Source organism: Lepisma saccharinum, chromosome 25 (assembly GCF_977018435.1).
Source record: "Lepisma saccharinum chromosome 25, izLepSacc3.1, whole genome shotgun sequence".
NCBI lineage: Eukaryota > Metazoa > Arthropoda > Insecta > Zygentoma > Lepismatidae > Lepisma > Lepisma saccharinum.
The window spans coordinates 20,330,286-20,344,839 of record NC_139253.1 but is presented as its reverse complement, the minus strand read 5'-3'; the positions used below and the strand labels follow the sequence as shown (position 1 = coordinate 20,344,839).

Below are 14,554 nucleotides of genomic sequence, written 5' to 3'. Positions count from 1 at the left end.
ATCGACTACTTAAAGAACAAGTCCAATGTTATTGGGGAAAAAAAAAACATGTCCTGCTCGTATCTAAACGTATTCTCGTCCTTGAACTGGTGACGTAGTCGTTTCATAGTTCCCGACGAATTTGAGACTTTCTCAATGATGTCATCTTTATAATTCTCACGGCCCAGTGCTAACATTTCGAATGTTAAGATTTTTCTCAGTGTGGTATGATGCAACACGATTGTTACTATGGGAACGAGAGTGGAGATGATTCCAAATGATAGCGGCGACTTACTGTCGGAAAATAAAATAAATTTGTTTTCATCACTTTATTACGTGAAGAATAAATAGAGAGCGGCGATGTCATTAATGTTTAAAAAAAATATGAACTTCGAATTGAGAACCATGATGGTGCTTTGTTTATCCAACAAGGAATCACCATGATGTACTCCGATATTTAAAATCTGACATGAAGGTTTGGTACATGGGCGAATACCTCGTGCTACAGCGTAGGCGGCGCCGGGGTGTGTTACAGGGGGTGCTTGAAACACCCCAATTTGAGATCCGCGCCCCCCAAATTATTTTCAATATATATAATACTAAATTATAAGTGACTGTTTTACAGTGCATGTTATATAGCTGTTCATTAAAATTGTAGGTCCAGTCCTGGTTTAGTGTGTATGTAATAAAATTATCGTTTTTTAAATACCATTTAGAAACAATTTATTTTAAGCCGTTACTAAATTTTCTTAATTTCTGTTGTAGTTCGTCTCCTATATGCAAATTATGTAAGAAATTGCCTGGTTTCTTTCTAAATTTGAGTTAGATAAGTTAACATTGGACTCTATTTATAAGGGTTGGCCGCGGTGGCTCAGTCGGTAACGCGTCTGACTACCATGCTAAATGTCCCGGGTTCGATCCCCGGCCGGTTCAAATCCGGGAACTTTTCTAACGGTGAAAGCGGCCCCGGCGCCCACCCAGCGTTGAATAACATGGGTACCTGGGGGAAACCCTGGGGGGTAAAGGCGGTCAGGGGCGTGATGCTGATCACATCACCCCCACTCACGACCGGATCAAGAAAGTGTGGGGCGTTACCCCCACACCCCCTATATGCCTTCATGGCGTGGTGCTATGCACAGGGGCGCACTTTACTTTTACTTTTTACTTTACTTTACTCTATTTATAAGGGCAAAAGCTACTATGCATAGATCAGACCGGATGCAAAAAGAAACTGTTCTACCATCGACCACTTGAACTTAGATGTAACCGTACTGCAAAGCATAAATAATTTATTTATGATTTTATAGTGCTAAAACTTAAAAAAAAATTATAACATTGGACACAAAGTGTTAACAGCAACTATTTTCGAGATTAAATATATGGCCGCAATTTCTTCACTGAAACACACGTTGTAAACCACCCCCCTCCATAGCAAGGTTCGCATATTGCAGATGGTGGCGCCACCTGTATGCTACCTGAGCAAAGAGAACACTGCTTGTTACTGAGGATAGTATATTGCAGACGGAATCTTTCCCCAGCGGTACCTATTCGTAAGAGGATAGCTTTCGCAGGAAATATTTTGTTCATATTTGAATTTCGCACAAATGCTGATTAAGTTACATCAGCATCTGGAATAACAATTGTGGATTTCACTGTCGTTTGTGAATTAAGACATCAGTGTGTATTCATAGCATGTTCCACTGCGACTGTCGCCGACTCCGTGAAAGGATATAATCTGTGGTTTGGTCATGTACTTGCCATCATACAATATGCATGCAGTACAGTAACTCCTACGCAACTGAAAGCCCGTCTGGCAGCATGCAGTGTGCGTCTGTGGGCGGACAAACATTTCAGTTATTTCCTTGCTACATGTACGCTTTAGACTTAGAGGTTAATGACAATCTACCAACTTGTTTTTTCAAGGAGCATTCGTCCGTATCCTGTATAAAGAAGTACAAAAGAGTAAAGTGACTTTCAAGTACCTAAGTGTGATTTGTATATTTCAAATTCTGAAAAATATGTCTGCCAAAAACCTTTTCCAAGTATATAATCAGTTCATACAGCGTTAATCCGTTATATTGACATAGGCTATATTTCGTTGTAGATCCGTTGTAGAACGTCTAACAATGAAGTCTATTAAATGTTAAGTCGAAATGAAATGTTTTAGCATTGTGACATCTACGTCATGTATCATATCAAAAAGTCGCGATTTATTGAGAAATATCTTTGCGGGGAAGGGGAGGGGCTGCTGAATATCATTACGATATACTACTACTATCATTTTTTTCATTACATTTAGCAGGAGTTTCCTCTATTCTAGGTGCAGTAAACTTTATTACAACAGTAATTAACATACGAACCATAGGAATATCCATGGAACGAGTGCCACTATTCGTATGATCAGTCATCATCACTGCGGTTCTGCTATTACTATCATTACCAGTTTACTTGAGATTGATAACTAGCTTACTGGTGATATAAAACAAAACAAATATAGTTCGTCCTCTAACCTGTGATCACTTGAATAGATCGAATAAATGTTCACATGTAAGTGTTAAGGAGAAAAGCCGAGGGGAAGGAGGTATTTCCATTGTGTCCATTGCCATTAAGTATGACGTCAAAAATATACAATTGACAATTCATAGGTGAATTCCAGTTTTTCTAGGAACTTATTTCCGGGTACAACACCTGCGGAAGCACAATTATCTGTGTCATACCCGGTAAACTATTTACATGGCTTTTCCTCAACAATATAACATATTCCACCACTATGCATAGTTTCCTTGTAACGTCATGATGATCTTCCTTGTGTACGCCAAGAAATTTTCCTCTTCTGCCCTCCCCCCGGACTTTTTTTTTCTGAATAACTAAAACAATTAGGCATGTGACTTCCATCAACCGGTGCTGAGAACGCCACTGACAAATGTAATCTTGACAATATTATGCGTACCGGCGTCTGTGACGGGGTTGTCATCGTAACGCGCTATGGAGCTAGAGGTCTCAAGTTCGAACCCTATGTAAGGCATGGAAGTATCATTGTTCGTCCCATCCCATTTCAATAGTTCATTAACCGAAATAATTAATGACAGTATTATGCGTAATTTTTGCCTATATTTGAAACTTAGGTCACACTTTTCCATGTAGCGTGCAGTAGATATACCAGTGAAGGATTGAGGTCAACATTTTTTTAATTAATATTACACTTCTGTCCCTAAATACAATTCAAAACAATTTACTTTCGCTTCATTATTACCCCCAAAACTTATGTATCCACGGTATACGTCCGCAGGAATTTTTTCCAGGGTGAGTGGGCAAGTAAGACACAGCCCCTCCCCAAAAAATGCTTAAAATTGCAGTTATTGTATTCCTACGACGATCTCTACTGCACCTGTATTACTTGTTGTTATGAGTGCCTTATAATACATGTACTTAACGCAAATTACTGTGACTGAATGAAATTGTGTGTGAAATATATAATTGTAGGCTGATTTTTTCCCAAAGGGGAGAGTCACAGCCTGTTCTAACGCCCCCCCACTTTTCCGGGCTCCTAGGCGCTATCTAAAAATGTCAGAAGCAAAGATGCACTTCGACTCAAGAAAGCACATTCAAAACTTAGTTGTATTATACACATGATTCATTCCCAATTGCACGAAGCAACGTTAAACATATATAGTTGTGGAGCACTGAAGGTCAGCCAGGCACTTCGTACCCACGCACCACGTGATTCACAAGTCATTAGACTGGAAAATTGCGTCACTTCCGGAATCTTCTTGCTAACACACTGGCCTTCAAAGCTGGACGTGGTTCTTCCGTAATTCTGCCACGGTGCAAAATGCAAGTCTGCTATAATGCAGGTTGACGGAGTCGTGCGAAGCGAAACGATAAACAGCTGTGATTGAGTGCTCTGCACGATCGCCATAGCTCCTTATTATGAAGCATACCAAGTGTCGCCAATACTAACCACGGTAATATTCTAAATTCTGAAATACATTGTAGAATATTTTCCACAGCATCTAAGAATTTCATCTACAATCCAGTTCTCGGTCTCAGTGAGCGAAGTCTTCCTCTGAAAATTCACAAAGCAGGATGTTAGTGGGAGGGCAGTGAATCTTCTAATGCAGCTTGTCTTTCAGAATGACATTCGCCACAAATGTGCTTGGCATTAGTATTTTGTCTGAAAATGTGCCTATTAGACAATACATTTCTATGTAGTGTCCTCCTCCGTGGCCGTGAGGTCTAAGGCGCTGTGCTTTGGACTCCGACTGCGGGACGGTATGTGTTCGAGTCCGCCTGGGTTCAGTCTCTGGGTTTTCGGCCTGTGTATACGACCGGTGGCAGCCCACCATCGTGAGGAAATTGGGGAGCTACGAGTGAGTAGCGTAACCCGGTCTCGGAAATCTATAACGGCTGGGGGTTTGACGCGTTGACCCTACGTCACCCCATTACCGGTTGAAGATCTCCACACCTCTAGGTAGGATTGTTGGAGGGAGACTGGCAGTCGGGAGATCGGCCTAGGCCCTTCAAGGGCTGTGGAGCCACGGTTATTATATTATTACTATGTGGATTTCTTGCTTACTTCACGTCGGACTCTTGCACTAAAGGGATGACCCTTTCCGAAGACACCGAAATGTCACTTCCAAGTAGTACACCCTGGATTGCATTCTGATCTCATCATCATTAATCCTCATCTTCCCAATTAGCCAAAAGTACCAGAAAAGGGAAGTAAAATAAACAAAATCAGTGAACCATCTTGCACTGAGATTTGAAAAATGAGTGCAAGAGCATAATTGTCTCTATTGTGAAATATGATTCCCTCTTTGAACTTTCAGACTGCCGCTTCAAGCTGGGAATTTGCATAGAGAACATTCCATCTCACCATCCTTCGAAGTTTTTCTAACGAACATTTTTGCCTATTGTTTTGCACGTTGAACAACCTGCTTTCTCGTTAAGTTTCGGTAAGGTCCATATTACCCCTTCTAGTAGTACAGTCACGGACAAGGGCATCCTTATTTATTTCCGGTTGGGCGCGAGGAAGGTATCCACCCCCAAAACACTTCTTCAGTTTCAACTTATCACGTTCCTGCAATGAAATGTACCGGTCTTATTTGTAATTGTCATAATAATTAACGTAAATTACTGTGATTGGAATGCAACTATTTTAGTTTAACATTAATTTTCCAGGGGGCTACAGCTTCTCTTGCCCCCTTCCAAATGTCTATCGTGAGCGTGACTGACACTTCTGAATTAGAACAGCCGCATTGACGAAATTACAAACCGGAGGTGTCAGCGGCTGCACAATGCATTTATTTTTGTATACCGTGTTGGAGCGCCTATTGCCCCCCATTTTGGCACATGCCGTATATGTAACATTTTCCCTCATTTTGGTACTAAATTTTCTTCTTCCTAGTTTTCACCCAATAACTCTTTCTCTCTGCGATATCATTCCTAATCTGTTGTACACGCCCAGCTAGCTCTCAAACGCTGTATCTCTCAAACGGCATAATGACCCTTAACGTCCCGCAATTATCCGCCTTGGAGGCTAATAGGGAACAATGTAGTTTTCCATACATTTGAGCATTTTCCCTTGTTCGAAGCGGGTTACTCATTTGAGAGCAATGAATGTTATCATTACATTGCTAAGTCTGGTGTAAAAAGTTGGCGTTATCGTTTTGTAAAATTATCTACCCGTTTGGAACTTTGCACTTCCACGTACGTAACAAGCATTACAATGGTGAAATACACAAAGGCTCGACTAAAATGTTGAAGCTTGACGTTTTATAGAGAAAAATGTTTGTGTGAAGATTTTGAAGTAATTTCCTGGAAGATATGAGTCAGTTTCTGATAATGTAGTTATTATCATTACTCTTGTCATCTCGCATTATGGGCAATTGAATTCTTTATAGCCAGTGACGTGTACTCTTTCACATATTGCACCAAATGAATTAACCCGCAACTATCAGTTGTTTCTCCATCATATAAATACTATAGTGGGTAGTGTTGCCCACGAGACGAGACTTTGGCCTGTCTCGTCTCGTGGGAATGCTGTGAAATGCTGTCTCGTCTCGAAAATATGAGTTTGTCTCGGGACACATGATCAATCTCGTCTCGTCTCGAATTTTTAAAAGCCTGTCCCGTCTCGTCCCGTGGGCAACACTAATAGTGGGGTCAAAATTGACCCCAAGATTTAAAAATACACAAGTTAGACATTTGTTTATTTGATTACCTGTAAAGGATAACTTTTTTTTTTTAAAAAAAAGGTGAAGATGTAAGGGAAGTACTAAGTTATGTGGGAAATGCGTAGTCAAATGGATAGCGTTCTCGCATTTGGTACGAACGGTCCCGGATTAGATTCCCGGTGGGAACCCCCAAAATTTCAGTGTTGACCCAGCATCGCGAGGACAAGCGGGCTTTGGTCTCTAAAGCCAAAAAGCAGCGGCGATGGGGCTCGATGAGTTGACCACGCGTCACCAAATGAAAAAGGGCGCTCGGTATGCCCTGGCCCTCAAAGTGCTGTTGTGCCATGGAGTTTAGAAGTTAGTTATGCTGAATGGAAAATGCATGTGGCGTAAAAGTTATAAATTTAAATAGTTCCCCAAAAATGCCTTATATTTTACAATTGGATCATTTTTACTAAAAAAGATCATTTTACAGCAAATAAATTGTTTTTTATTCTTTGAATTTTGAGATTTTCACACAGGAACAACCTGTCATTTTTTAGAATTTTTACGTTATTTTTTATTTGAACCAAATTAAATTTATCATTCATTTTTGAGTTGGAAATATGAGAAATTTTGTCAAAAAAGTTGAAAATCATGAAAGGAGCAAAAAAATAACAGAAAATAACAAATTAGAGAGAGAGCAAGAAAGAGTTAAAAGTTCAGTTAGCGGGACCAGTGGTATATTATTTAATTTTTAAATAAAATTTTATGTAGCAAATTTTTGTCAATTGATTTAATCAGAAGAGGAAAACTGTTAAAAAAATAAACATTCTCTTTTTTCTTCACAATATTCAACAATATAGTTATCCTTTTATTTAAAAAATAACATACTTCTTTTCTCCCGTTTTTCTTTCTGGAACAACTAAGAATTATGAATGAATAAAAAATATTTTGTATTATATACAAAATCAAAATCAAATCAGTTTAGATTTTTGTTTTCAGAAAAATTAACATAATCTGGAGTCCTTTATGACCCCATCATAATAGTTGCGGGTTAAACACCCCTGAAGTAATAGGGTATGAACTGGCCGTGAAATCGGAAGGACGAAATTAAATCTTGTATATACGTGTAATGCTAATCAGGATTGGATGTCCAGTAACAATATAAAAAGCTAAATCAATAATCTTATCACTTAACCTTCTTGACATATTTTGCAATTTCAATAACTTTGAACATATCACCTTTCGAATGCTTAGCAGTTTTATTAGAAGCAATATTATGTCACGTGGCCTAGATTGCAGCGAAGCTGTGAAAGTATTTAACAATAACGTACGTTAATAATGAAATGTTCCTTTGTTGCCAGGAGTGTTTTTGGTGCCCGAAATCCTAAAATCAAAATTCATGTTAATTTTATAAAAAATGTTTAAATTCTTCGTGTATGAAACTGCAAGGGCTTCAAGCTACCTAAGCAACGTAAAAAGTATTAAGGACACTGGGAATGCGTCTTAGACTCGACAAGTCGGCGAAAGCATTGGCAAAGAGTGAAAGTGCAATAATTTGGATTCGTTTCATGTGAAAATCCTTGACAGTGTTGCAACAAGACATCACAAGAATTACAAATGGCAGCGTGATATCTTAAGTATGGCCAGTGAAAGTTTTGTCGACCGTATCCTCAAGTATTTTCAGAAAACTTCCAAGAGCCTTCAAAACAATGAAGCAGCGTCCGAAGAGGGTAGTAGACACCACCATCACTCTCATCATCATCATCATCATCGGAAGTGCAGGGCACATACCTGCCTGGAAGGCCACCGTGCAGAGCGTTCCAGAGTGCCAATCAAAAAGCATCCAGTGGCGGACTCCAAGCATTCGGTCCCTCTGGAGAGTCGCTCGTGTGACCCAAAATTCTCAAAAGAAAAATCTCCGTTCGTTGAAGAAAACGGACCATATCGTCAATCTAAATCAACCATATACCGCGTTGTGGACAAATCAGCACGCCATATTTCTTCCGCCACACCATATTCAGCTTTCAACTCGAGGGAAACTTTGTCCCAGCAAATCCGGAATTTCAATTTTACGGAAAAGCAGCAGGCTGAGACGATGTTGACTTCTCGAATTGAACGGTCGCTTGGTTCGAACAGAATAAATGAATATGCGTATCAGTATGGAGAGACACGCAAACCTATAAAGCATCTACCAAGACTTGGCAGCTTAGCTGCAATATATAAGGTATGAACATAACCTGCTACTTCTAGGGTATTTATAGCTTCTATCTTAATGATAATTGATTTTTCTGGCCTCTTCAATGGCGTAGTGCTAACGTTGTCGTCTTGTAATCAAGAGGTCTCGAGTTCAATACCCGGCGGGGGCACATAGTGATCTGGATCCAACCTTAAACTGTAGCTCCAGTTCCGATTATCCTATGATCCTATCTTTGCATAAAGTAGACTTGAAAACTCGTTGATTTTACCTTGATGTACAGAGGAATTTAATCACTAGCAGCCAACTATAACATAAAGTTCTAAACAGGATTACTGATCGCATAAAGAAAATCGCCTAGCAACGCAGAACTGCTGCCCGCGCGTCATGAATATTCATCTTGTAATTTGAAACCCAAAGTTGCATGGTTGTGTTCGAGGGGAGGGTTTTAACTGGCCATCCCCTCTGCATCAATTTAAGAAACATCGTGTTAATTATGTAGTCAAATGCATAGGCCCGCAAAATTGGACGAAACACCATACTTGACTATATTGGAAATTTTCTTCGTGGTTTTGTAGGTTACATAAAGATAACCGTGGACGTGGATTCAGTTCACTGTTTCAGCGTATTCTAGTGTTGAACCAAACTGCTTGATGATCGTTTACAATTTCCAGGGTGCGAACCCACCCATACATCAATACTATAATCACGTGACTTTTCAGAAATGAATAAAATGGATATACACATGCTATAAGTTATTTTGACTCGGAAAAAAGCTCACTACGATTTTATTTCTAACACATTACGTAATATTGTATGTAGGGTAAGCGGGGGGGGGGGGGGATTGGGTGGGTGGGGTAACTGGGTGATATCATTTTATTTTTTGTTTTAATTAATTTCCTGTATTGCCATAAAACAATAACTAGTACATGGAATGATAGCTTTATTCATTGGGCACTAATTGTATTTTTTTCAGCATTTTGCTTAAATTCCCTAGCGAGTAAAATATATTGTTTCGACTGCTGCACTTTTCTGACTTTAAAAGTGGAAAACTATGTTTGTCCTGCCTTAACTAAATATAACACTATTTTTTTTGTCAAGTGGGGATTGTTTGACTTTTAGCCTTAAAACAAATAAATATACTCCCAAGGAGTATGAAGCATTTTTAAAAATCTTAATACATGCACTTCAAAGCGGGAATTTAATGTGGGAGGGGGGAATTACCTCCCAACTACCGTAATCGTTGTTTTTTTTACTCGAAAAAAATTTAGGTTGTACCAAAAAATTTGTATTATCATTTACCTACATATTTACTGTAAGCAGTATGTTTTCAAAGCCCTAGAATACTGGGATAATATTGTTTTATTTAGTTTTAAGAAAATTTAGAAGTTTTCTTAACATTTGTAATTTTAAGAAAATATATTTTTAAAAAATTATATTAAATCTGAGTGTAAAATGTAGTTTTTACTTTCTTTTTTGACATCCATTTTTCCACAGACTGTAGCACTAATATCTTATGAGTTCTAGGTATACCTCCTCCAAATTACCCCCATGGGGGTAATTGGGTTGTAAATTATTTTTTAATTTTTTTTAATGCATAAAATAAGGAGGTAAAAATAGTGTTTTTAAGAGATGGTAATTGAAAGGTTCTCAAGATAATAAATTGTGTCCAAAGTCTTAAAACAAGTATCAGTCTACACAGTTTCGTTTTAAAAACATACCTCCCAATTCCCTGCTTACCCTAATTGTAAAGAGGATTTAATAGAATTAACGTAAACAAATTGAATGATTGGTTTATTTTACTTCGCTTTTCTGCCACGGTTGGATAATCAAGAAGATGTGGATGAATCTCACGATGAAGTTGATGAAGGGACACTCAAAGAACACCCATGTCCATACCTAAATCCGAACCCGGGACCCCTTGCTTCGCAGCGCGCTGTGCTAATCACTCCGCCACGGAAATCGACGTTAACAAATATTACACACGATAGCCTTTGTGACGGAGTGGACAGCGCAATGTCATACGAAGTCAGAGGTCTCTGACCCTGGTTGGGCAGGATTTGTCATTATGCTCGTGTCATCACTAATTTTATCAGTTCATCACTTATCCTCATCGTCGCGATTAACCCAATAGGTAGAAAAAAGTGTAAAATAACCGAATGGAAGCAGAAACGTTTAGTCTACTGGATGAAAAATGGTGACCCTTTCGGAAAGTTTGTTTTTTCTCATACCTACTACAGTCAACGGCAAATGCTAGTAGTCAAATTGTGCACAACCATGATAATTTTGTTTTCCGCAAAAAAAAAAAAAATCAAGAATTGAAACAAAAGCATCAAAATTACATTCCCTAAAAAATACACAGACTAGAGAGAGAGAGAGAGAGAGAGAGCGAAAATAGCAAATTGCTTACTGCAGTCGATTGTACACCTGAAAACTTAATTCGTGCAGGATATAAGGCTAAGGTCCCAGGATAATCGTCTGTGGTTGTGTGGTTGAAATAAAGTGTTCAGCAACGTGACTACTGGAAATTGAAAATCTTTCTATTGTTTCTGTATAAGACTATAAATTTTGTAAACTTTTTACTACGCAAAGTTTAAAATTGTTTAACTTTATTCCCCATATTGTTAAATTTGTACTTTTAGCGTGCACGCCGTTTAAAACACCACATCCACGATGTCAGTATCGGTCGATGATTGCGTGCTAGTGACCCTCAAATTATAGTAATGTACGTAGGAGTGTCTCCTCATTGCTCACGCACTTTTCATTGCGTGTCGCCCGCCCTAGAAATGTGAACAAAAGCGCCAGTTTCCTGTTGCCAGCACGGAAATTCTTTGCTGTGCGTCACACAGGTTGTTACCCAAAGGAATTTTTTGTTAAGTTATACTCTAAAGTTTACCTTGACATTATGTCCCTTTTTAGAACAACAAACCGATGCCACACCCTAACTGCAAAAATGATGTCATGAATTCTTTTAAGATGCTATGGACCGTCAAGAGTGTGTAAAGGTCAAGATTAAGGACTATTGAGTTATGCTGCTGCTTAAGCTGTGAACGTGGGCTTCCAATTGGCACGCGTTTGATGCGACCAGTCCGGTTACGACGATGCATTGCCAGTGATCGTGCAACATTCCGTAGCAAAATTCTTAGAAACTATTGCCTTGTACTTTCACGGATACTTCTGGGTTGTAGTGATCCCATTGAAAGTCAATGGGGATGTTACATCCTTGAAATGTCCGTGACTGTACAGTAGCGGCTCGTGCCTAAAATAACAGGTGAAGAAGTACATTTATAGGCAATGAAAAACAAATAGTTTTTTTCAAAAACTTTGAATTGTAATTTACACTTTAAATGTTCCACCGAATCATTGTGCTTATGCAGAGAACGCGTTATATTGACAAAATCGTTATACCCTTCTTTATTCCACACATTGTATTTGTTGCTAAACAGTAAACAAAGCCAGCAGAACAACGATTGCAAATATCGACTACTACACAACCAAGGAAAGTCGACAAACCAGGAACTTTTAAATTTAATGTTGTATGATTTCCCTGCCTTTTTGTTCTCTCGCTTAACTGATATTTGAAGAATGTCAGTTGGCCGCCCACAATTTAAAACGTCTTTTTTGTCTTGATCCGTCCATCTGGAAAATGGTGTCTGCAACAAATTACACACTAAGTCATTTACTGGGTTCATTGTACAAACCACAGCTCAACACATGAACACAACACACGATTAGGAAACGCGAAACACACACGCGGAACAAGATCTCGCGAGAACGCAAAGATTTTGTCACAACCACTGGATGCAATGTTTTCTCCGACGAGAGAACTGATTCACGTAGAGGGCGACACCATGTTCAAGGCCAACGCTAGGTGACGTCACCGTTGCCATGACAACCGGCTAAGTCTTCCGCACCCTGGCGGGGTTTGCTCTTCGACGAACTCACGTGCGTAGCGCCGAGCGGCGTAATTTGAGTATTATCGCGTACGTTCTGCTGAGAAATAGTTTAATTTAACAAGCAAATGAAAAATGTCAATATTAATTTGAAAATTAGGTGAAAACATCTGCACTTGTTGCACTTGGCCAGCCGCCACTGGACTGTACGTACAAAAGTGCTTCAGCGTTCGCTTCTGAGTTCAGTTCTTTAGAATCTTGTCTTGTCCCCAGGGCCGCCATTAGGAAACGCGAGGCCCCGTGCAAACTATAACAGCGAGGGCCGTATATTATGAAAAGTGAAAATATAGCCAATATCCATTTCTCGTCTAATTCTGCACGAAAACCAACATTATTATTATTTTTGTTATACGTAATTATTACCACTGATAAACGTATTATAATACTCTTATCTGTGTTATGTAAGTTTTCTTGAATTGTGGGGAGAGAGGTTATACTTCTTGCCGTTTTATCTTGTTGAATTAGACGACACATACGGAGTTCACAACGGATTACATTTTGCCAACATATAAAGGACAGATGGAAATTCTGCCCTGTATTATGCGCACAGCTGACGACTTTGCTCCTTTCAGGGCGCATGCGCAGGAGGCTACGCTCATGTTACTGCGCAGACTCAGAATCGACACATTTTTTTCCTGTAGCAGATGATCATCGACATGCATTGGAAGCTAGGTAATAAAAACCGGAGTTGCTAAAAACAAGATAGAACGCTCATTTACATAACTCGCTCTGTTCAAATGAAATGAATTTGAAATTCAAATGAGGAATACATCGTATTAATGGATCTGCATCAAGCATGAACTTAACATAATAAAACTTATTGTTATAAACTATTGTCTTTGTCGAGCAACGCAGGTGCACGTGCATGAATCTGGTAAATATTCAGTGTTACAAGATAACGCTCACGAGTGTATAACAGTTTTCCTGGAACAATTGCACATTCTGGTGACGTCTTCAGAAGTTGAACGTGTCTTAAAACTATGGAAATTAATGGCCTGGATATGCGTCTGTTCGAAATTAATCGCGTCAGGCCCGTAGTCAGAATTTTATTTCTGGGGGTTGTGGGGCGCTCATCCATTATCAACACGGGTGTCGCCAGAAATACTTCTAGAGAGGGGGTCAGACCATAGATAAATCTTGATTAGTACAAATAATAATGACAATAATAGTTATTTAACAATGATAACTATTATAAGTTATTAAACACATTCAACATATATGTTTCAATCCAAATTTATTGTTATTACATAAATGGAGAGACTTTGCTACTCGATCCACAGTATCAGTGAATATCTAACTCAATTGTTGTCCATTATTTTTCTTATAATTTGTAGTTAGTGTACTGAAAATCATAGTTATTGTATTTTATTAACTTTTACACAATCGTTCAAAAAAAGGCTTTAACAGTTTGTGGTAAATTTTACTCATAAAGTTTATATTCTGTGACCTCTCACAAAGAAAACTAAGTTTTGGAAACTGTGAATCCATTTATTCTTTGGATTAAATGGTAGAATATAAAAATATATATAACCTGGTTCCTCTATTATACACTAAACTTTTTTCGATCTAATGCAGTTTTTATTGATTATAATTTTATTTCTGTTACTAACAATAAAAATAATATTTTAATTAGATATTTGTAGGCTACGTGCCTGAATCGCGTCATATACATACAGGGTACCATTTGCGTTGATTTTTACGACGAAGAGGTGGTGAGATCAGCTTGGTTGACGTAAAAAGCATAAGAGTAAATTGCAGTGTTTGCAATGAGTTACTTGTAACGCAGTTAGAATTATTACTTTTTAGAGTAGCTAACAAATGTCGAAGTTGTTACTTTTACAGGTAGTTTTCTTCGTTTCAACAGTAAGAAACAAAATTATGGCTTTCTAAAAAAAAGTTCATTACACACATACACGCGCTCACATACATATAAATATTTTGAATGACGTAAATTTTCAAACACAAGGGTTTAGTTGAAATTTTCTCATCTTACATGCTATGTACATATTAGGTTTATAATAATATAATGAAAAATTAATGTACATTCTAGATTATGTGGGGAAAGGACAGAGTGCTTGCTGTTCATGCATTCAACACGTTATAAGAGTTACGAGTATATCTTATCTAGAATAAAGTACTATAAAAGTATCTTAGTTACATTCTAAAATAACAGTAATCGTGTTGAATTTCTAAATTAGTAACTACAACCGAGTTACGTTTTATGTAAATTGCACTCTTGCAGATACACACTCGAAAGCGTTGCCTCG

The 14,554-nt window shown here is 38.4% G+C and overlaps 1 protein-coding gene across 7 annotated transcripts in view; it reads left to right on the top strand.

Annotated features, from left to right (window-relative positions):
* Nucleotides 1-14,554, top strand: part of LOC145978921 (calpain-A-like) — a 185,783-nt gene that overhangs the window by 86,399 nt on the left and 84,830 nt on the right. For 2 of the 7 annotated variants that reach the window (XM_083111899.1, XM_083111895.1), the window contains exon 1: nucleotides 7,702-8,364. The exons of 3 other annotated variants lie outside the window; for them this stretch is intronic. In XM_083111899.1, the coding sequence (XP_082968025.1) occupies nucleotides 7,780-8,364 (585 nt within the window). In that variant the 5' untranslated portion in view covers nucleotides 7,702-7,779. Of the gene's footprint in view, nucleotides 1-7,697; nucleotides 8,365-14,554 lie in introns of those variants that run through there. 2 more of the 7 variants (XM_083111898.1, XM_083111896.1) reach the window with 2 other exon arrangements.